Below are 22,772 nucleotides of genomic sequence, written 5' to 3'. Positions count from 1 at the left end.
TGTGCTATTAGTAAGTGTTGTCTATCTTTGTAGCTCTCCCAGCAGAAAAAAAACACTTTAATGCTTTCAGTAAACACTTTCTCCAAGCGATTTCTCTTTATCAAATTGTCTTCCAGTGACATGCAAACCAGACACAAAACTGCTGAGGGTACCTTGTTTACCAGAAAAAAGCCTTGTAATGTTCAATATTATTTTTCATTTACATGCTTTGCTACTGGATAGGGTCTTAACTCTGTCATTTCCGTGTGCAAGCATGGGAAAGAGCACACTGATTTTTCTTTTGCCATACTGTATTAACCAGACCTTTCCTCTCTCTCCCTTTTTTACATTGCATTGCAATATTTCTTAAAACTGAACAAAGAAAAATAAAGAAGGGAGAAAAAGAAAAAAAAGCACTTGTTTATATTCGTATCTCCATTGCATTTAAAAAACTGAGAAAACTTTACTTAAAATCTAATTTTCAGAGAACATTATGTCCTAGCCAACTTCTCTTTTTTTTCTTTTCCCTCAGCCAACCCCCTTCCACCAGACTGTCTCCAATTTCTCTTTATTAGATTGTCTCCATGGAAGCGTGAAGACCAGCTGCAGAATTGCTACTAAGTATACATGCATCTGCTAGAAAAAAAGCTTCATAATATTCAATGTTCTTTTTCATTTACTTGCCCTTTCTTAAAACTAATCAAGCTAAGGTCCTTAATACAGTCATTTTCCAATGCAGAATGAAAAAAAAAACACACTGATTTTAACTTTGTCATGCCTTTTTAACCAGTTTTTTTTTACACATTGCATTGCCAATATTTCTCAAAACTGTACAACGAGAAGAGATGAGAAAAAGAAAAACAGCAGCACCTGAAATAGCAGGCAAAGAAAACCATACACCACAAGTACTATTGAGAAAAAATGTTTTCTTTACTTAGTTAGCTTTCTCCCCTCTCTTCCCCTCTCCAAAGCATTTTTCCGAACATTAATGACATGAAGTAGGGCATATAGCTGAGTCCCCCCACAAATCCTAGAAATTTTTTTAAAGTCCAATATTTCAAGATTTTCTTGTTCTGTTATATTTCACAAATATGATTATTGCATTGTAATCCCACATTGAGTTACTAGTTTTATTACTGTTTTGCATTGCCCAGATCCTGCCTCTGCTTCATTTCCAACATACTCTTGATTCTTCTAGTCAACTCTCGTGCTCCCTTCCTTTTCTCCAACATTTTCCTTTGAAACACTGGAAGAGGTTTCACAGGTTCAGTCTCTGTGGTCTTTCTTACCAGAAGAACAAGTAACAGAATCTCCTTCTGTTTCACAGATCACTTTTTGTTGGATAAACTTGTGTATTTCCTCCTTAGCATGCACTTCATCAAAAATGATTTTGTCTCTCCAGGGAAGAATACTTTCAAGACAGCTTGATGCAGCAGTTTGAATCTTACACCTGCATCTCGACATTCCCTGAATAGTGGAATGAATTTACTCTTCTTCTGCCTGATGTACAGTGAGTAATCATTGTCCACAAACACTCTGCCGTCTCCCACTTTTAGTATTTTGTCCTCCTGACATAGTTTTGTCAGAATCAACCCCTTCTGCTGGTAGGATTGCATCTTTACTATTAGAGGTCTAGGTTGCTTTCTTATAGCTAGGTTTGGAGCATACACATGATGTGCCTTTCAACTAACAACTCCTGCTGTGGAATACCAGTCCAGTTGCTTATTTGTGCTTTCATAAAATTAATGCAGTCTGTTCCTTCCAGCTTCTCTGGTATATCTGCAAATCTCAGGTTTTCCGTACATGCTCTGTCCTCTAATTATATTATTTTTTTAAACATCTCTTCCTGAGCATTCTCATATTCAGCCAGCCTTTTCTTAGGTAGGTACTAGGCTATCTCCTCAAAGATATTTATAAGCCAAGCCAGAATGTGTTTGCTTTCGCCGCCCCCTTAGATTAGTTCCCTGTGCCTCTGTCCAGCAGAGCCACTGAAGTGTTCCCCGGGGTAGACTTTCTGTTTCCCATCCACTCGTCAAGGTTTCTCTTGAAGAGTGTTAGCGAGGAGTTTCTGCCTAATGTAGATTGGAATCTTGTCCCAAAGCATGGGAAGTCTCTGGGACAGGAATCTATCCCTCCAGCACGTCACATTTATTGTTGTGGTGAGGTTTAGATCCCTAGAGCATGTGGCTGGGTTGGACATGGCCTTGTACGTCCGGCAAAGTGCACCTCTGAGTAGGAGGTATGCAACCAAGTACAGTTGGAGTTTCTTCACATGAGCTGCATAGGGCATCTGTTTGAAGCCATTGATCCTCTTGGTGAGGTTCTTCTGTGGTCTTCCCAGCCGTTGCAGGTGTCTTGTAAGGTACATCCCAAATGGGGCATTATACTCTATGATGGGTCTGATGAGTGATGAGTAGAGGGGCACAATGACCTCTTTTGATCTGGATGCAAACCCTTTTGTGATTAGGTGGGCCACATAGAAGGATTTTATAACCACTTTGGCAATGTGATTATCAAAGGAGAGATTACTATCTACTTGGGTCCCCAGATCCATTATTACGTCTTCCGTATTTAGGGTCTACCACCTATGTGGTAGTTTGTGAGTACTTTGTTTTTTTCCAAAGGGGATGACTATGCACTTTTCTGCATTTAGCTTGAGGCCATGATTTTGACACCAGGTATCCGTCTCAGTGAGACCCTTTTGGAGGTTGTCTGTGTCAGCCGGAGAGTCAATTATTGCTCCTAGTTTGCAGTCATCTGCAAACTTGGGTCGGCCATAGTCCTGTGCTTGCCTGTACCTCTGAGAAGTATATGCCAAACAGGAGGGTCCTAGGACTGAGCCGTGGGGAATGCCACTTGTAACCGGTTTAGAGTTGGACCTAGCTCCCGCAATTCTCACCATGTGGGTTCTGTCCTTGAGCCAGTTGGCAACCCATCTTGTGATGTAGGGGTTTATGTTCAGGCTGGTGAGCTTGTCTGTAATACCAGAATGGGGAATGGTGTCGAAGGCCTTTGCGAGGTCTAGGTAGGCTGTGTGTACCACCTTTCCCTCGTCTATAGCCTTGGTAACTGTCTCAAAGAAGTCCACCAGGTTTAGGAGGCATGATCTGCCCTTAACAAAGCCGAACTGGGTAGGGTCTAATGTTTGGAGGTTCCCAGTGTCTCTGTTAATGAGTTCCATAATGATGCACTCCATAGCTTTGCAGACCAAGTTAGACAGGCTTATAGGGCAATAATTCCGGGGTCTGTTGTGGCTCCACCTTTTATGGAGTGGAATAACCGTTGCTGTGTGCCACTCTATGGGTACATAGCCTGTGGAGAGGCTGAGTTTGAACAGTGTGTTTAGGTGAGGGGTTAGTTCATCTGTGAGCTTGTGTAGGAGGACGCAGCCTGGGACACTGCCCGGTCCCATTGACGCTGTGTTTTTGGCTTTGGAGAGGGCTGTTTTAACCTGAGTGTCTGATTTCAGGGGCTGTACATTCTTCTGGTATGGTTATGGGCCCTTTTGGGGGTGAGGGGGGGGTCAAGTTTGCACTGAACCTGTCTGCCAGGATGTTTACGATATCGGTCGGTTCAGTGTATTTTGTGCCATTCTGCACTAACTCCGAGGAGATCTGAGCATTGCCACTTAGATTCTTGACATAGCTAAAGAACGTCTTGTGGTTATCTTTGGAGTCCTTGGCAATTTTTCTTTCGAAGCGTGCCTTAGTTGATTTTTATGGGGGATCGTAGTTTCTTACTGATACTGATCAGGAATGTCTTCCCTCCGTGGGATTTTACTCTTTACTGTACTAGTTTCCTCCTAATATTGTATAGCTTGTTTATGGCAGGGGTCCACCAGACTGGTTTCCTTTTCTTGGCAGAGTGAGTCTTGGTTTTGCTTGGGATAGCTCGATCCATGCATTCTTGTAGGTGCCCATAGAATGCATTAGTAAAGGATTTTGCAGCTTGGACAGCATTATCTTTTGGCATGGGGGCTTTGAAACTTTCTACCTCGGTCTTAAGTAATGTGAAGTTTGCTTTTGAAAAGTTTTTCACTGTGGTTTCCTTGTCCGGGGGTGGGGGCGGAATGTGGATAGCCAAAATGATTTGTTTATGGTCAGATCTAATCAGCGAGGGGTTGACCTCCGGTGTGGAACATCAGTCGCCCATGTTGGTGATGACTAGGTCCAATATGTTGTCACCTCCAGTGGGAGTGTTGATCAGTAGATCCAGGGTGTTTGAGTTTATAAATTCTAGGAAATGTTGGGCAAGGGAGTTAGTACTTAAGTAGTTCTCCCAGTTAATGTTTGGGTAATTGAACTCACCCAATATTAGGGTGTTTGGTAGGAACTTTGTTTCCCTGTGCTTCCAGAAACATGGAATGGGGGTCCTGGGACATGGTGGGTGATCTGTAGCAAGCTACAATTTGCATTGCAGTTTTGCCCATTGTTGCATGTGGATGAACTCTCATCGTGCTGTGCCACTAACCTGGAGGAGTGGGTATCCTTGATGAATATGGATACGCCCCTGCCTTTTGTATTTCGGTCCGGGTTCTGTGGCAGAAATGTATGGTATGAGTTGTAGCCTGGAAATGCTGGGGTGCACTCTGGAGCCTTAAACCATGTTTCTGTTACTGCACATATATTGATTTTCTCCATACTGAGGAGTGCCTCGAGTGTGTGCATTTTGAGGTTTAGACTACTGGCATTGAGTAGCATTACCCTCAGTTTTTTGTTACTTGTGCTATTTACACCGGTGGGTTTGTCTTTTGAGCCTTGCCTAAAAAAGGCACTATGGGGGTGGCAAGAGCCTTGGCCACTATTCGAAAGCCCAAGGGTGACAGGTGCAAGCCGTCTCTAGCGAAGCAGCGTGGCTTGTCAAGCATGTCATCCCAGGCAGACAGACACTGGATCCCTTTTGAGTAACACCAGAAACTTAGCCAATTGTTGAAATTGATAATTTTTTCTTTATACCGTGGTATCATTCTTGGTGAGGGCAGGATGCTACTCTGGGTCATACCGGCCTGGGCCATATGATCAGAGAGCTGTTCCATGTCTCTTTTCATGTAGTCCCGGGAGGTACGGCTCAGGTCATTCACACCAACATGGACAATGACGGAGTCATATTTGTACTTGTTCTGGAGTGACCTTAGTGCTTGTGTTATGTGGCGGATCCTGGCACCCGACAGGCAGCTAACAGTAACCTTATCCTTATTCAGCCTAGTGAGTGGGACGTCAGTGTGCCTGACTATAGAGTCACCTATTACTAGTATGTTGGGTATGTTATTTTGCCTTAAGGGCTGTGATTGCATGTCACACTGGTTTTGTGAAGTATGTGTTTCATGGTTTGTGTTGGTGGGTGGAGGTTCCTTGGATGTCGGCTTTGGAGGTCTCTGTTGCTTTTGCAGATTTTTATTTAGATCCTCCGAGTATGTTTTTGTGTATTTGTGTGTTTTTTGCCGGTGCTGGTTTAATGGGTCTGTGTGAGACTGGTGGTGTGATGCAAGTATTTCCCTTCTCCTCTTGACTGTTTGATCCAGTCTTGGGTTGAGAGAGCTTAGCCTCTAGTTTGGCTGTATAATTGCATCTCTCGCATGTATTAGTGTTTTGTGGTAGGAGGAGAGGGTTGTCTGTGTACATGAGGTAGTTGTAACATTGCCTCAAAATGCCCAGATTCACCAGTTGGACCGGAGAGTACACCTGAAACTGCCCTTTGGACATGCCTGGATAGGTACAGTGAACTGTTTTACTGAATGGCTGATAAGGTCGAATAGAGAGCCTTGTCCTGTACAATATAGGGGGGTCTAGTGTTAGGGTTTATAACTGCTTGCTATGAGTTTTGAGTAAGTGCCGGGCTGAGAAATGAATGGCTTGAGTGCTTAAGCTGAAAGTTTGTCTAGTTCCAAGGGGAAAATTGAAGAGGAGACTTTGTGGAGCCGGAAATAGTTATACCCTAGGTAACCGGCACTGGCCGACGAGCAAAACTGGGCAAATGCGGTTTTTATAGCAGGGAAATGAAAGAGAGAGAAATTAGCCCAAAATGGCCAATAAACTACTAATTTCTGGGCTGCAACCACTCCTCCAGGGACAGATAGGCTGCTCAAAGCTCCCCTCTCTCACAGGTGAACAGAGAAACTTCTTTCTATCCAAGTAAGGTATGGGCAAACACAGAGATTTGTAACACAGCCCTGAATTCAGCACTAACCTGAAAACTGGACTTTCCCTCCCTTTCTTCATTTCGAACTCTGATTTTTTTAAGCTTTATCATAGGTTGGTACTAGGCTATCGGCCCTAGGGCCTATATAAGCCTAGCCATAATAATTCCCTGGCTATTTCATCCCACAGTATTTAGCATTTACTTCCCTGGTCCCCTGTCTAGCAGGGCGACTGACGTGATCCCCGGGTTTAATTTCCTAATTCATCTCATCAGAATATCTGTTTAAAGCTTCTTCCATTTTTTTCAGCCTTTTGTTTTTTGTGTTGATATGCTTCATCAGTGTTTTGTTTAGTTTAACCAGGTCTGTATGCAGTTATCTTGTATCTCCCTGTAGGTTACTGGAAGTCTTGTCTTAAAGTTGCATTGTTTCTTTGCTGAGCAGCTGCAGAACTTTTCCCAGTCAGTGTTTCTTCTTTACGTTTTGTAGCTGATTTTTCCAGGTCTTCTGTATTTCTTTATTCCTGGCATCCAGGCAGTGCACTTACTAGCTAGTTACCAAAATTTACCCATAAACACACGTCTACTGGCCTTCTCTGCTGAGTTTCTGTTTTCACACTGGGAGAGCTAGAAATAAGCTGTTACTCAGTGTGCAGCCATTTTGGAAGTCCAATCCGTATCATCCTTATTACCTTTGATAGTTGCTAGAATAGTTGGTTTGTTATTGGCATCCATTTCTGAAGGATATGGAGCTAGGAACTCAAATATCTGTCCTTATTTAGGGATTTTTAATCCTAAACAAATGGTCAGAAAACCCACATTTTTATGAGAGGAAGAATAAAATTGAGACAAAAAGCTGGACACACGGCAAAAGTCTGAAGAATTGAGTTTCATGGATGCCAGATGTTTGGAGATTACCATGATCTTAAAAGAAATCAGAACACTTAGAACAGCAGCAACCCCAAATGTATACACACAAACTCCGAAATTGCTGTCCATCTCTAAAAAATGAATACTTCTTGAGATGGCAGTCTTGAACTTGGTATGTACAAGTCCACATTGTGGCTGTGCTGTCATGTTGTTACTCCATGGGCAGCTGGTGCATCGGTGTTGTAGAAAGCCTCTGGATTAACCTTTGACATGCTGTATATACTGATATGTTTAGATGCCACAGTCACCTGAAGGAAATTTTCTTACTGGCTTACTGAAACATTGCAGGTCTCTTCTCAAATAAAGCCATGTTGTGGGAAGCCAAAAAAGTGGCAACAGAGAGGGGCATTGCTTTCTGTCAGTAATCGCAGCAATCTCAGTGAAGTCAGCTAGAACAATTCAGGGAAGGAAATGCAATAAAATAAAAAAAATACTGCATTCATTGTTTTAATGCTGTGCAATAAGATTGCTTACAGATATTTGTTAAAGTAATGGTTGCACTACAGAAGATTTAAAAGTAAATGCAATAAAGGAGTTAGTGTATGGGAATAGACCTTTTTACATAGGAAAAATGCTGAGATAGTGCACATCTTATAGAAATGGATTAAGGTACTATGCAAGGCTTATTAGCAAAGGCAGTGGAGAATTGGGTTATACATACATTAATTAAAAGTGAAATAATTCCACTTTCCACAAACATGAATAATACCTGAACAATATGTTTGTCCAGCAACTGGAAAGAGAAGAATAGTTCCCCCAGTTGCACAACATTTTTTCCCCATTCGGAGGACGTGTTGAAATGCTGTGCTGCATTCACAATTTAAGAGAGAATTTCCATGGCGGGGGGTTAGAAGATGGCGGTTATTGGGCAGTCCTTTAGCAGCTACATGGGACAAAAGAAAAGGACATTATTTCTGAATGTTTACGGTGAGCATACACTGTAAATGGCGCCGTAAGATTGTTTCGGGATTGAAGATTGCTCACAGTACTAGAACTACAGATACTGGGATGAAGGAAAGTTAAAATTACAATTTCTTAAAACATTTTATTTATTAACAAAGCAAAGTTACTTGAGATTTGTAGGCAATTGCAGTACAAGTACTTTTATTAACATTTTACTAGACAAAACAAAAATAAACCTTTAGCTTTGGTGTCCTGCTGTGTAACACACATCACAAGAGTCATGTATTAATTAGTTTGTATTTCAGATGTTGCTCTTTCATCTCAGGAAAACATTACTTGGAATACGGGATGAACTGTAGATAGGGATCACTTGTTCATTTTAGCAGTTGAAAAATAAATATGAACCATTATTTAGTGTTTGATCAAAACAGCCAACATCACTCCTTCAACTGCTCTGTTTCAATTTAAAATGTGACCTTGGGGACACAATTGTAGATACATGCAGGAAAACTGCAGTGTTTCAACAGACCTGTGACTGGACTGTGACACACCTATTGAGTGGGATACTTCCAGCAAAGCTGCAGGATTTCAGCAGACTGCTGACTGAACAGTGATGTACCTAATGAGTGGGGATACATCCAGTAAAGCGGCAGTATTTCAGTAGACTGGTGACTTGACTGTGACACACCTATTGAGTGGGATACATCCAGCAAAGCTGCAGCATTTCAGCAGACTGGTGACTGAACAGTGATGTACCTAGTGAGCGGGATACATCCAGTAAAGCGGCAGTGTTTCAACAGACCTGTGACTGGACACATATTGAGTGGGATACATCCAGGAAAGCTGCAGTGTTTCAGTAGACCGGTGACCTGACTGTGACACAACTATTGAGTGGGATACATCCAGCAAAGCTGCAGGGTGTTGACAGACTTGTGACTGGATTGTGACACACCTAGTTGGAAACCCAAACAGTCCGACCATTTTCTGTAGAACTTTTACTGGTTGAGGAGAGTTAAGAATACTCTGATGGTTGCTGGTTTTCTAGTACTAGCTTTGAGTAAGAGACAATGACTTGATTGTGGCTTGGCATGTTATTTAAATTTGCTTTCTATACTGGTACATTGCTTCTGGATGCATTTAATAGGCTAACTGTTTCTTTCCTATCTATAGCTAATTATGGAAGAGCAGGACGAAAATCTGGAACTTGTTACGGGCAGTATCAGAGTACTGAAAAACATGTCTGAGCGGATTGGTGACGAGTTGGATGAGCAGGCTGTGTGAGTATCTTTCAGGACATGACAGCTTAATGCACAATGCCTCCATTTCTCAAAAGTTACATCTTAAAACCAAGTTATTGAAATTTTATTAAAGCTGACCCGATGGATGGATGTTAAAACAGGAGTGTACTGGTACCACAATCTGAGAACTTCACAGTAGTTTTGATGTTAACTATGTAGAACTGTATTTATGTCTCGTTAATAAAAAGTAAAAATGGATGGTTACAGCCACAGTGTTACTTTACACTGTATGACTTCATGATCTCTTTGTGGGGATAGTAATGGCCACTGGAATAGTGGTATCCACTTACAAGATGACATTGAGTATATTCTGATATGAATCTTTGTGAAAATGAATCCTGAGAAACAGTAGGAAGACTTTGGGGCTGTATTAAGGAAGGTGAAGGCCAGGGAATGAGTACTATGCAAGGTGAAGGCCAGGGAATGAGTGCTGTGCAAGAAGAACATGTGCTAAGCTGAGGCACCCAACACAACCAAAGAAAGTGGCAAGGGGCTGTGGGCGGAAGGGAGTACAGGGTGCTGCAAGACAGAAACAGCAATGAGGAGATGTATGTATACTTACTGCAAACAGATACTTAGTCATTGCCCAGCTCAAGGCAACTCTAAAAGCAGAACCAACTAAAGCAGTGAGACGGTCATAAGCATACATTCTTACATACAAATGATAGTGTAAAACACATGATCATTTGCCAGCTCAACTGGCATAGAAGGATAAAGCCCTGGGTATGGCCCAGGCTACCTGGCTTTCAGTAGCAGATTGGGTACTTGATGGAGCTGACTGGGGAGGATGATCATGCCCATTCGGGGGGGGGGGGCACAGAAGGAACCCAACCATACACTGCCACAGTCTCTCATAGGAACAGTGATGATTCAGATGTGTGGCCTGGGGACTTGTCATACTCATCAAGCCACTGCTTAGTGGTGGTCTTCATCAGTGATATGTGGAAGCGTACATTTGTGTGGAAAAGGCACTGTGGGCCTCCCTGGTGATGTGGCCCATACACCCCCCCCCCTTCAAAGGGTGGGATTAGGACCATAGGAAATGCCCTCATTGCTGAGATGCTGGCAGAAATACAAAAGCACCCTCAAGGCTGCTTGAATGGCAGACCATTCTGGACAGCTGTTTCCCTGACACTGAGTGAAATTACCCGTGCTGGGGAATTAATTATCTTTCTCTAGGAGAAGAGGAGGCTTCTAGGTCAGTAGGCACAACTGCAAAAATCATACAGAAAAAGATAATGCTCATGGGGAAGCAGCATACAGTATTATTGTTGTCTTGCTGTTTAGACAAACGTCGTTCTCTGGACAGCGCAGTGGTGCAGTGGTAGTGTTGTAGCCTCACAGCAAGAGGTTATCCGGTTTGATTCTCGACTGGAGTGCCTTCTGCATGTCTTCCCTGCGTTCGTATGGGTTTTCTCTGGGTACTCTGGTTTCCTCCCACGTCATAAAGATATACATCTGGAGCGTTTCTCCCCGGGCCTCCACTGAAAATTGTCTTTGTTCCAAATCAGACTTTCCCAGTAAACAAATGTTAAATAAATAAATAACTAAGATAAGTCAATAACAAAATAGGCTGATAGGTGACCACAGAGTTTCAGACTTCTACGTGCATAAAAGACAAACGATATAAACTGCTGCGAGCAATAAAAACTCTCCTTTAAAACAGAATTAATTTATTTGGCGTACTCCAGGTAAGCGCTTTCGCAAATGCTTCTTCAGACCATTAAGTTTCAAAAATACAATCAATTAAACTTTTATATCAAACACTCACATCATAAAATTTTAAACCTATACAAATCAATTAGATATTTAAAGGAGCATTATGACAGCAAATAGCTCTATATGTTTTTATATACTTATGTAAACTCTACATGGATCTGGTACAAAATAAATACATACCCTTCTAATAAAGCGCAGTGCAAATATATAAAAAATCACCATTTGAATTCATAAAAATATCTAATAAATAACATGTGTATCTAAAGCAAAGTATACAGATCCTTTACACATCTGCCTATTATGAAGTGCTACCCTAACTTAAACAATGCACTAATTGTATCTAAACTAACAGAGCACATTCATATAAACTAATCTAAAATGCTACATTGAAATGTAATATTTTAAACAATATTATGATCGTTCTCCTGCAAATCTACCGGATCCATGTAGAGTTTACATAAGTATATAAAAGCATATAGAGCTATTCGCTGTCATAATGCTCCTTTAAATATCCAATTGATTTGTATAGGTTTAAAATTTTATGATGTCAGTGTTTGATATAAAAGTTTAATTGATTGTATTTTTGAAACTTAACGGTCTGAAGAAGCATTTGCGAAAGCGCTTACCTGGAGTACGCCAAATAAATCAATTCTGTTTTAAAAAAAAAAAAACCTGGAGTACGCCAAATAAATCAATTCTGTTTTAAAGGAGAGTTTTTATTGCTCGCAGCAGTTTATATTGTTTGTCTTTTACGCACGTAGAAGTTTGAACCTCTGTGGTCACCTATCGGCCTATTTTGTTATTGACCAGTGTAGGCAAGAGGAATTCTTCACTGATTACAGATGTCATTTGGTCCAGTGTTTTCATTGTGGGGATGTTGGAGCTCACATTTCTGCTTTACAGTTCATGTTTTTTTTTTTAGTTATAAAAAATGGTTTACTGCAGAGAACAGATAACCAAGAGGAACCAACATATAGCATCATGATCAGGAAAAGTGTTCTGTAGTGCATCATGATAAAGTAATAACCATACAGAAGCAAGAGGAATAGTTTGCTTTATTTTACATGATTGTAAATGTCTTTGTGGGAAACCATATCTGTTTATAGCAGGGGAGGATGGTCATGCTATGTGTACAGTGGAAGGCCTTGGCTGCCCTATGCTAATTGTCTCTATGCATTTGAATGTTGTATCCATGTAGATGAACAAAGTATAGTCTCATTGGCCAGTTAAAATTTGGAGGCTGTATTAATTCTGCTTTGCATATGCGCAAAGCAGTATTAAATGTTATTGTTGCACTGTTCACTGCTCTCTGATCGACAGGAGTGGGAAGTAATAGTTAAGCAAAGCCAACAGAAAATGTAACTTTATTTTAGATATCCTTTGGTGCTGGATTTGTCTTCGGTTTAGCCTGCTGCTGCAGGCTACGTTAACCTTAAATGCTGTTTTTCCCATGGCTTAAAAATGAGCAGTGGATAACAGGTCCATTGTAGTATGCCTGAGATGAACAATCTTGGATGTCATTTTGCTTTTATAAAATTTTGCCCTTTTGTGTAGGGCATATAATTTACTGTTAAGTCATGACAGTTAAAGAAGCTAGCACAAAATAATGTCAAGACTTAAAGAATTACTGATGCCAAATGGACATACAGGAAAAGTAATGCCAAACTTTTGAATTTGATTTATTTCTTTATTTTTTTATGTACTTGCATTTGTTGACCAGTGCAGTCTGACTCAACCCGGCTGCATATGCTTTGTAAGCACTGGTTAATAGCCTCATTCCTGATGAGAAGAAAAAGAGGTTATGAAAGCAGAGTAAGTGACTTTTTCACCTTGATAACAGCTCTCTAGTGTTTGTTTATATTTGAACAGTAAACATCTTTATTAAATGATCATTTGTGACATAAGCGGTCATACATTTATATAAATGAAAATAAACCATATTGCCATATTTTTTAGTTGCAAACATTATACATCACAAACCATATTGACAGAACTTTAGTTGCAAACATTATGCATCACTTATAATCTATCCAGTCATTATCAAACATTATATAGCTTGAGACGCTCCTGCACTGGCCCAGAAATCAAGGAGACTCAATCCTCACCACTAGCACCAGTGAGGGAAGTACACATTGGGAGGATGACAAGTACACACACAGTAAAGTACAATTTCCCTTAAGAGCACACAGAGATCACAGTCAGTCTGGGGCTGGTTTCTCCCTTTTTCTCCTGATCCCCAATAAGACCCCCCACTGCCACAGCTATAGGGTTAAGATCTCAGCCGAATGGCCAAGCTAAGACCTCCAGCACCCTCTGTTTAACCAGTGCTTCTTGTCTCTACCCAAGTAGCTGACACACACTGAGGTTTTGATTTGTACACAAACACACACCTGGGAAAGGCTGGCGCAAGTTTACTAGTTATGCCCCCTTCTGCCCAGACTATAAGGTAGTACCAGCTGCCACTAGCCACTACTTATCAACTACTTTTAAGGCCATTACAAAGGGTGACCAATCCTACTGTGTAATGTTACTATTATCCAAAGAGTACATATGACCAAGACTTTCAAGGCTATTTAGGAGTGGCCTGTACAGTGTCACCAAATACATGTGCAGGTACACTAACAGCTTAAATATTCCTAAACAAGCCAGCCACAATTAAAAGGTTTAAATATGTTTAATAATAAACAAAGAACAAGACAATACTCAATCAACACAGTAACTACAGAGTTTACAATCACAGGAAATATTTTAAAACATTGCAAGTCAGTCTCAAATAAATACAGAAAACAGCTAAACTAATCTTTACTATATCTATATCTAAAAAAAATTACTGTACCCTAGACTTACTTACAGAGCAAAGTAAATGCAGACGAGAAGTGCTGAATGAATGGTTCTAGGTCCAAGACACGATACAAAATGCCCAGCCTCTGAGAGAGTTCCCAAATTAATATCAAAGCATTACTGCTGGGTTAGCCTGGATGACATCACTCTTTGTCACCTGCCTTCAGTTCCCAGGCTAACAGCAACTTAACAAAATGTAACTTTCTCTGTGAAAAATACATATCCCTCAGATGTTTGCTCAGAACTGGAAGTCGTAAAACAATTAAATACTTTTACATTTTAGACCTAGTAATTATTTCTGTTCAAGACAATAGAAAGAAACTTTAGCGCATTGTGTCTGCTGACTGTACTGAAACTACTTTTTATAGCACATCGTAAAGCACTTTTAATTTCAACTTATTTTCTTGAAGTATTGCAAGTTAACTGTGTATGTTCCAGCTTCTACTATTAAAACATACATTTGCACAGGTATATAGTTTATATACATTTGTGTTATTTTCCAGTAGGGTACACTGTGGTTACATTCTTGAAGCTCAGCACATAACATACAATTCTCTTACATTTGTAGGACAAGCATATGAATCATATTACTATACACAAATGAAATATGATTATTTACAACATTCCACTTAGCTGGGCTGGCAGTGTCACATTTCTATATAAATCATATTAACATTTTTAAGTGACATATAGTTATTTACAAAGACATGCATCTGGAGCGTTTCTCCCCGGGCCTCCGCTGAAAACAGGCTCTGTTGAACCTAGTCGGACATTCCCGGTCAACAAATGTTAAATAAATAAATAAAATAAAAATAAATAAAAATAAATAAAAAAATACAAAATTCCAGATTGTTGGACTGGCAGTATTTCCCTGGTGTCACATAGCTCATTCAAGTCCTGCCTTCTTTTAAACTTCATTTCTCCTTCAAAACGTTATTCTGCATGTATTGTTCCCACAATTCCAGTTTTTGATGTCATTTGCCGCTACCTTTTTCTGAAGATCCCATTTCCAGATGTTTTATCTGTAATATATGTGCTACTTCTAATAATGTTGGTTTAAACTTTGACTTCCATTTTCTAGTAATTGCTTTTTTTGGCAACGACCGTAATTAAGACTCAGCAAAGCCTTACTATGTCTAGGTAGTTCTAATTCTGTATCATAGCTCCAAAAAAATATTTCCTTACTTATACCAGTTTGCACACCTAGTATTTCTGATAGAGTAGTCTGCATGGAATTTTTCAAATCTGCCTACTTATTACACTTCCAAAAAATATGTTCCCAATTTCCTCTTTCTTCCCCATCACACCTCCAACACTTGCTGACTACTTGAGGAAAAATTCTTTGGAGTCTACTTTGGGTTTAAAAATGCATATGTAAACACTTCCAAGCAAAGATCCTAAATCTTCTATACTTTGGGGGATATTTTGAATTGCTTATCCAGTCTCTCTTCCCAATCCTTTCTATCCTCCTCTGATTGACTCTTATACTTATGCAACATTTTGGATGCTGTACTAATTATCCATTTTTTAACAGCCGCTTCTGTTCTAGATTGTACTAAAACTCTACCAGTACTGCTCTTTCACTTAGAATCCCCTTATTTCTTTTTCTTTGTCTTTGTCTATAGTCCGATATCAATCCTTGTTAGAGATGATGATGATTTAATATTTTTGTGTAAGGGCAATTCAATGGAGTTTAATGACTATTTCAACTTTGAAATTAAACTCTTGTGGTTTGGACTTTACTTTTGAAGTGAAGGCAAGGTCAATCCAGTTTTTGGATGTTGTGTTTTATGTTGGTAGTGATGGAAAGATACAACATAAACCCTTCCACAAAGTTACGGCAGTAAACAATTTTTTGCATGCTACTAGTATGCATAGTGTTCAGTTGACTAACTCTTTACCTTTGGGAGAATTTAAAAGAATTGCTGCTAATACTTCAGAAGTTAGGAATATAAAGACGGAATTTGATGTAATTTGTGAAAAATTAAATAATCGAGGATATAGATGGGATAATATTTTGTTACATAGAAATAAGGTTGAAAGAGACTTAAATTTGCACTTTAGTGTTCACCAATACTTAGGTAAAAAGGATGAAAAAAGTGGGAATACTAGGGATGATGGAGGATTTTTAGAATCAGCTTGTAATGATGGTAATAACATGGAAGTTAAGGATAAAATATTTTTTGTTAACAGGTATTCACTTTTTTCACCTACATTAAGAAGAATAATATTCAATATGTGGCCTATAGTTATGAATGATGCTTTTTTGAAAACTATTATCCCCAATAATATTATTTTCTCTTATAGTAGATGCAGTAATTTGAAAGAGTTGGTTAGGTATAAAGGCAGGAGGATTAAAGCTAGTAATGCTGGAGCTTATGCTTGTGGACGTTGCAAAGTTTGTAGTAAAATTGTGAATTTGGATGGTAGTACAATAAATGGCGTTAAATATAATGCCATTGATCATTTCAATTGTAATTCCTTTGGGGTAATTTATATAATAGGTTGTAAATGTGAAATAAGAAAATGGTATATAGGGCAGACTAAAAGAAAAATAAAACTGAGAATCATGGAACATTTGGGAGATATCAGGAGGGGTAGACTGGACAGTCCAGTAGCTAATCATTTTCATCAGTTTCATGGTGGTGGATGTGAGGATTTTATATTTAGTGTTTTGGCAAAACCAGATGGGGGTGGGGGGGCAAACATTAATTTTCAGAAAAAATTATTGAGAATGGAATCTAATTTTATAATAAACTACAAAACCCTGTTTCCAAATGGTATGAATTTAGAAATTTAAGTATTATATTAATGTGTATAAGTAATATTAAAAATTTATAATAACATGCTGTGATAAATTTAAAAGTTTTCTAAATTTCTTAATTGATGAATTTATTTGATTGTTTAATTGAATGACTGGTGTATATATAAGCTGGTGTGATTTAGAATAATTTATTCCAATGAAGGCGAAGGCCGAGGTACCAGAATCTGTTTAAAGAAGTAAAGATATTTTCCAGTTGGCTGCAATTTTTGTTTTGGTGTTTCTTTCTTTTGACTCTTATACTTATGCAACATTTTGGATACTGTACTAATTATCCATTTTTTAACAGCCGCTTCTGTTCTAGATTGTACTAAAACTCTACCAGTACTGGTCTTTCACTTAGAATCCCCCTATTTCTTTTTCTTTGTCTATAGTCTGATATCAATCCTTGTTAGAGAAGGAAATCTCAAGCCTGCAGTCCAAATAAATTCTTGGCCTCTTCCTGTTGTATTACCCTTCCCGCTTTAATTATTTCCTCCAAATACCCTGGTTCCTTTTCCAGTTTTCTCCGGTATATTCCAGACTCCTCTTACCTATTGTCTGTATCCCTAATTGCAGTAATCTCTATCGGCAGAATCCCCTTTCTGCATTCCTATGTTGGCTTAGTTCTTAGAATATTTTCTGCTACTTTGAGTGTAATATTTTATCTTTGTTATTTTCCTTAAGGCTCTGCATCCAAAATCCCAGTCTCTTCTTGTTTCTTGACTTTCCCCATTTTATCATTCAAATCAGGTAATCCTAAACTACCTTGTTCTCTGTCTTCCCCTCCCAGATAAAATCCTATAACTCTTTTTATTAATTGCTATCTACAACTTCTCCTCTGGTTGATAAAAATATGCCTGACCTGTTTGTGTATAAAACTAAAGGGACTAAAAACATTTTGACTGCTTGAATCTCGCTATCCATATCCATAAAACAGAGCTTCCAATTTCTTAGTTTTTGTATTCTCTGTTTAGTTCATAAACACTTTGTAGTCATGGTTTAGATTTGAAATGGGCCTGTATGAACTTGGATCTGATGGGTCTTTATCATCTTTAGGTATTACAGCCATCACCGCTTTCTACCAGAATTTTGGTGCTTCTCTTCCTTTTAAAGTACTGCTAAACAAAACCTACCAGATCTGTTTTTCCCTCCTAGCTTCCAAACTTCCACAGGGATACCATGTATTCCAGGGGACACCTACAGATTGGTTACACAGCATAATTTTTATCTCATCTCCTCCTATCCTGTTAGTAATTGAGCCTTATCTACTTCTAACTTTGGCATGTTTATTTTATTTATTTACTTATTACATTTGTTTACCGGGAAAGTCCACTGGGCCTAAAAGAGCCCATTTTCAGTGAAGGCCCAGGGAGAAATGCTCCAACAAGAACATAGATACAGAAAATATTAAACATTAATTGGTACTAAAGTGGTGCTGCGGAAGCGTTGTCGCCTCGGTTAGACGTTGCACGTTCGATTCTCAGAGCGTCTTCTGTGTGTTGATATGCGTGAATGGGCGTTCCATCGTTGAAGGTTGTGTGTTAGGCCCGGCAAGCCAGCACGTAAAAATCTACTGCCAATCATTAGCGGGCCAAAGTTCCACTGTGGTGACCCCTAACCGGGAAAAGTGAACACAAACGACCAACTGAAGCCAAGAAACCAAAAAATGTAGTCCACAGCAGAAAGAAGGTAAATGAAAATCCAGTAGGTGAAATTCAACAAACAAATTTATTGGATAAAAACCACACAGTAACAAATCCCTCAAGCGCTTTCGCTCAGTGCAATACTGAGCTTTATCAAGATGAACACCATGTAACAACTGCTCCTATTTAAATACTAAAAAATCATGTGATCAATTAAGTTAAAAACTAATTGATAAAATATCACCTGCAAGTGCTTGGTATTAAAAGGGTTACATGTAAAACCAGTTAAATAACCGGGAAAAGCCGAAAGACCGTTTTAATTGGTACTAAAGTAGATAAAGTGTTACACATAGCGATTACAATAATATATACAGAATATGTACATAAAAGCAGGAATTTTGTTGGTTATCAGATGAATTCAATCAGAGAGGTATAAACAGAGATATATTAATCAGCATTATATTTAATTCTTCCATAAACATTTCCATTTCTATCTTTTCTTGATTTCTATATTTCCCTGCTTTATAGAGATTTCCATAATATTTCTGTAATGTTTCTAGTACCTCTACAGGATCTCTGGTTATCTTCCTTGTTATAGGCTTCCTAAGCTTGGTGACAACCCTTTCTACTTTCTGTTGCTTGAGACTTTGTGCTTAAATTTTTTGTGCTCTAGGGTTATTACTAACAAAAAGCAGTTGCTTAACAGCTGTCTTTCTAAACTCGTGCATATTATCAAGATAATTTTAGCATTTTGCAGTTACTCCTCCTCTTGTTCTGTGAGATTCCCTCTATTCTTCAATAACATTAACATTTGTCAGTGCCTCTAAATAATTATTGTTGCTTCTTAACCATCCCTTTCCTTTTATTAATACAAGTTCAAAATGATAATTCCTTTTTAAACAAATTTTGTGTGCTGTTTTTTCCAAGTGGTTTAATTTATGACCTTTTACTTTACATAGGAATCTAATAAAACTTCTCTTCTTCAAAATCACTATCCCCGCTTGTCATCCGAGAGGCCCTAATAAATTGACCTCTGGGAATATTTTTCGTAATAAAACTTGGATGATTGCTTTGGTAGTGAAGGTAACCACTACAAAATGTGTTTTTTATATGTATTTTGACACTTTTATGAATTTTTGCTATGCCAAAGAGCAAACTTGTCTTTGGATTTTCCACTAGTAAAAAATTGTGCAACTCTGTTTTCATATCACCATTCATAAAGAACTTGTGTAAACAGCTTTCAATATATTTATAACTTATTTGTATAACATTAAATTAAACTTCAAGATGTTCTTGTTTGTATAGCTAAGTTGTAAGTTTCTAAATTCATGATGACCAACCTGCCCCCCTTATCGGCCCTCATAAATGTTAAACACTTAAGGCTCCTTAATTCTTTTAACGCTTTCCTTTCATTCACATTCAAATAAAAAAAAAACGGTTTAGTACCCCTTCCATTTATAGTGTCACCAACCCCCCAATTCAGGCCAATAGTGTCTGCTCCTAGCGGAAGTACAGAAGGTATTTCATTATTTTTTGGATTCCATCCTTAATCCAGTAGTTCAGAGGCTTCCACCTTACACCAAAGATTCTTGGGACTTCACCTTGCACCAAAGATTCTTGGGATTTCATGGAGTGTTTGTAAAGTTTTAATGACAATTATAAATATCAAAACATTAAGAACTGTGGATGTTGTGTCCATGTTTACTACTATGATACAGCAAGAGGGTATCGGGTATGTCAGGTTATTTTTGAATAAATATACTGATATTGACAACGGTTTAGTCAACTTTTACTGTGCATTACTTGAGGTCTTATTAGAAAATAATTTTTCTTTTCAACAAAAAATACTATAAGCAAAGAAAAGGTGTTGCAATGGGGTTTACAAGTAGCCCCTGATTTCGCCATTCTGGTACTAGGATGGTGGGAAATGGAAGTCTTACCAACTGTTAACTTCAAAAACACCGTAATTTATAGAAGGTTGTTGTGTCTTTCGGCTTTTCCCGGTTAGGGGTCGCCACAGTGGAACTCTGGTCCGCGAATGATTGGCAGTAGATTTTTATGCCGGGTTGCCAGCTCTGACACACAACCTTCAACGAAGGTACGCCCATTCACGCATGTCTCCACACATAAGACGCTCTAGCTGAGAATCGAACAGGACAACGTCATACTGTGAGGCAACAACGCTACCGCAGCACCACCACTCATTTATAGAAGGTTGTGGATGTTTTGTTTTGTTTTTTTTTTTGTTTTCCAATGTATTAATGGTTTTGTTAAGCTTTATAGATGATTTAAATGAAAGTACTGTTTTTTTTTTTTTTATAAAGCTTGTCTTGGGAGACAACTGGATGTTAGAATGAGATTCATTGACAGAAGTTTTTGTCAGCAGAATTCATCAAAAAATATGTTTTATAATGGTTACCTTCGCTACCAAAGCAAGCATCCATGTTTTATTAAGAAATATTTCCCAGAGGTCAATTTATTAGGACCTCTCAGATGACAAGTAGGGATAGTGATTTTGAAGAAGAGATCAATTTTATTACATCCCTATTTAAAGTAAGAGGTTATAGTTCAAACAACTTGGGGAAACAAAACGACCCATGAAATTCATTTAAAAAGGAGTGTTCACTTTGGACCTATATTAATAAAAGGATTTAGTAAAAAGCAGGTATCTGAAGGCAGTGTAGGATGTGAGCAAGTCACTGATTTGAATTTGGTACCCTGATGTATAGATATGTCTTTTGATTAAGTTTCAAGGACATTATTAGCAGCAACTGGAAAATTGTTGTAGGTAATAGTGACCTCGTTAACATAGCTGGAGGCTATCCATCTTTTGTATACAAGAAAAATCTTAGTATAAAACAGTTATTACAGAGTGACGGCACATAAATTTTTCTACCTCTTACTATGAAAAGTTTAGGTACTTTTAAATGTAATTCTTATAGTGCCTGTAGATTTATACACAAAGGGCCATATTTTTTAAGACATCTTCAATATACAATGAAGGTTCCAGGCAGGTATAATTATTATTAAAAGGTGTTGTTTATATAAGGATATGCTCTCGATGTCCTAGCTTCTGTATAGGTATGACCACAATGAGCCATGGGAAATGAATAAAAGAACATATATATGCCATTAAAACAAAAGATAACAATGCTCTATAAGACATTTGGTTAGGTGTACAAATTATAAAAAAAAAATGTATTTGCAGTGTTGGGGCAGGTCTCGGTTGATATGAGAGGTGGTAATTATAAAAATCAAGTAGAAAAAAAGGAGACAGACTGGCAGATTAAATTAGGAGCAGATCAATTACCAGGGTTGAATGAAACCATCAACATTAATTGTTTTCTGAGTGATCGTAGGCTAGGTATTGAATAAAGGGTTAAAATGGTATTTTAATTGAGTTTTTAAAGTGATTGGTTATTTCTGCATTTGAATTTGTATCTAATTGATGGATTTTATGTCTGTATCCCTGATGAAGTTAACTGACGAAAGCTGTTATTAAAATGCATTGCACTAAAGTGTTACAACAGCCTGTTTTTCTAATCACACACGTGTTTTTTTTATTTTATACTCCTAATAGAACAGTTGTCCCAGACTGACAGCTGCACTCATGGACTTGGATTAACCTATAGGGAAGGTTATTCGTGCTAAGATGCATGGTACAGCCTGTGATTCTACTTAGTGCGGTCTGGTTTTGTATTGTCTTTGTTCCTTACCCAGATTAGAAAAACACTTGAATGCTTTCAGAAAACATCATCTCCTAGCCTTTGAATGAAGGCCATTGAAAGAAAGACGTAGTATGTTTCTATTACCCCTTATCAGAATGCCTCCATAGAGACAGGAGAACCAAAGTTACCTCTACTACAAGTATTCATTTATTTGCTAGAGAAGTATTTTTTTTTATTATATTCAGTGTTCTTTACTAATTGCTTCTTCTTAAAACTTGTTACTAGTTCAAGCCTAGGGCCTTAATCCAGTCTTTCCCTTATGCACGAGTAAGAAAAAGCACATCAGTTTTTCTTGTATCATGCTCTTTTTGTCCAGACGTTTCTTTTTTAACATTGCAGTGCCCACATTTCTGTAAACTAAAGAAGGCAAAAAGAAAAAAAAATAGGGGCACCTGTTTACTTTAGTATCCGTATTACACTCAAAAATAATCAAGAAAGCTTTATTTTATAGCATGCAAGTTATGCCATGCATTATAAAAATACTACTGTTAAGAACATTTTGTTTTACTTGCAGTTAACAATTTCTTTCCTCTTCCTGTCTCCTAAATGTTCTTCCAAATATTGATATGAAGTATAGCATATGCTTTGAAGTCCCATACAAGTTTAACAAAGTCAAAGAGGCTCAGTATTTCCAGGGTTTCTTGTTCTGCTATGTTTCACAAACATAACTAATGCTTTGTAATCCAACATTTATTTGTCAGTTTCTGAGTTGCTGGTTTTCTTCCTGTTGATGTCCATCTCCCAAATCCAGTCTCTGCTTCATTTCCAACACACTCCGGATTCTTCCAGTCAA

General features: G+C 38.4%; 1 protein-coding gene across 2 annotated transcripts in view; it reads left to right on the top strand.

The window, feature by feature from the left end:
• STX10 (syntaxin 10) overlaps positions 1-22,772 on the top strand; it is a 610,467-nt gene that overhangs the window by 365,308 nt on the left and 222,387 nt on the right. For both annotated transcript variants that reach the window (XM_044084737.1, XM_044084736.1), the window contains one exon: positions 9,118-9,224. In XM_044084737.1, the coding sequence (XP_043940672.1) occupies positions 9,118-9,224 (107 nt within the window). The remainder of the gene's footprint in view (positions 1-9,117; positions 9,225-22,772) is intronic.

The sequence above is a fragment of the Protopterus annectens genome, chromosome 9.part0, assembly GCF_019279795.1.
Source record: "Protopterus annectens isolate FY-2018-M chromosome 9.part0, PAN1.0, whole genome shotgun sequence".
NCBI lineage: Eukaryota > Metazoa > Chordata > Ceratodontiformes > Protopteridae > Protopterus > Protopterus annectens.
This window is presented reverse-complemented; position numbering and strand designations above follow the sequence as displayed.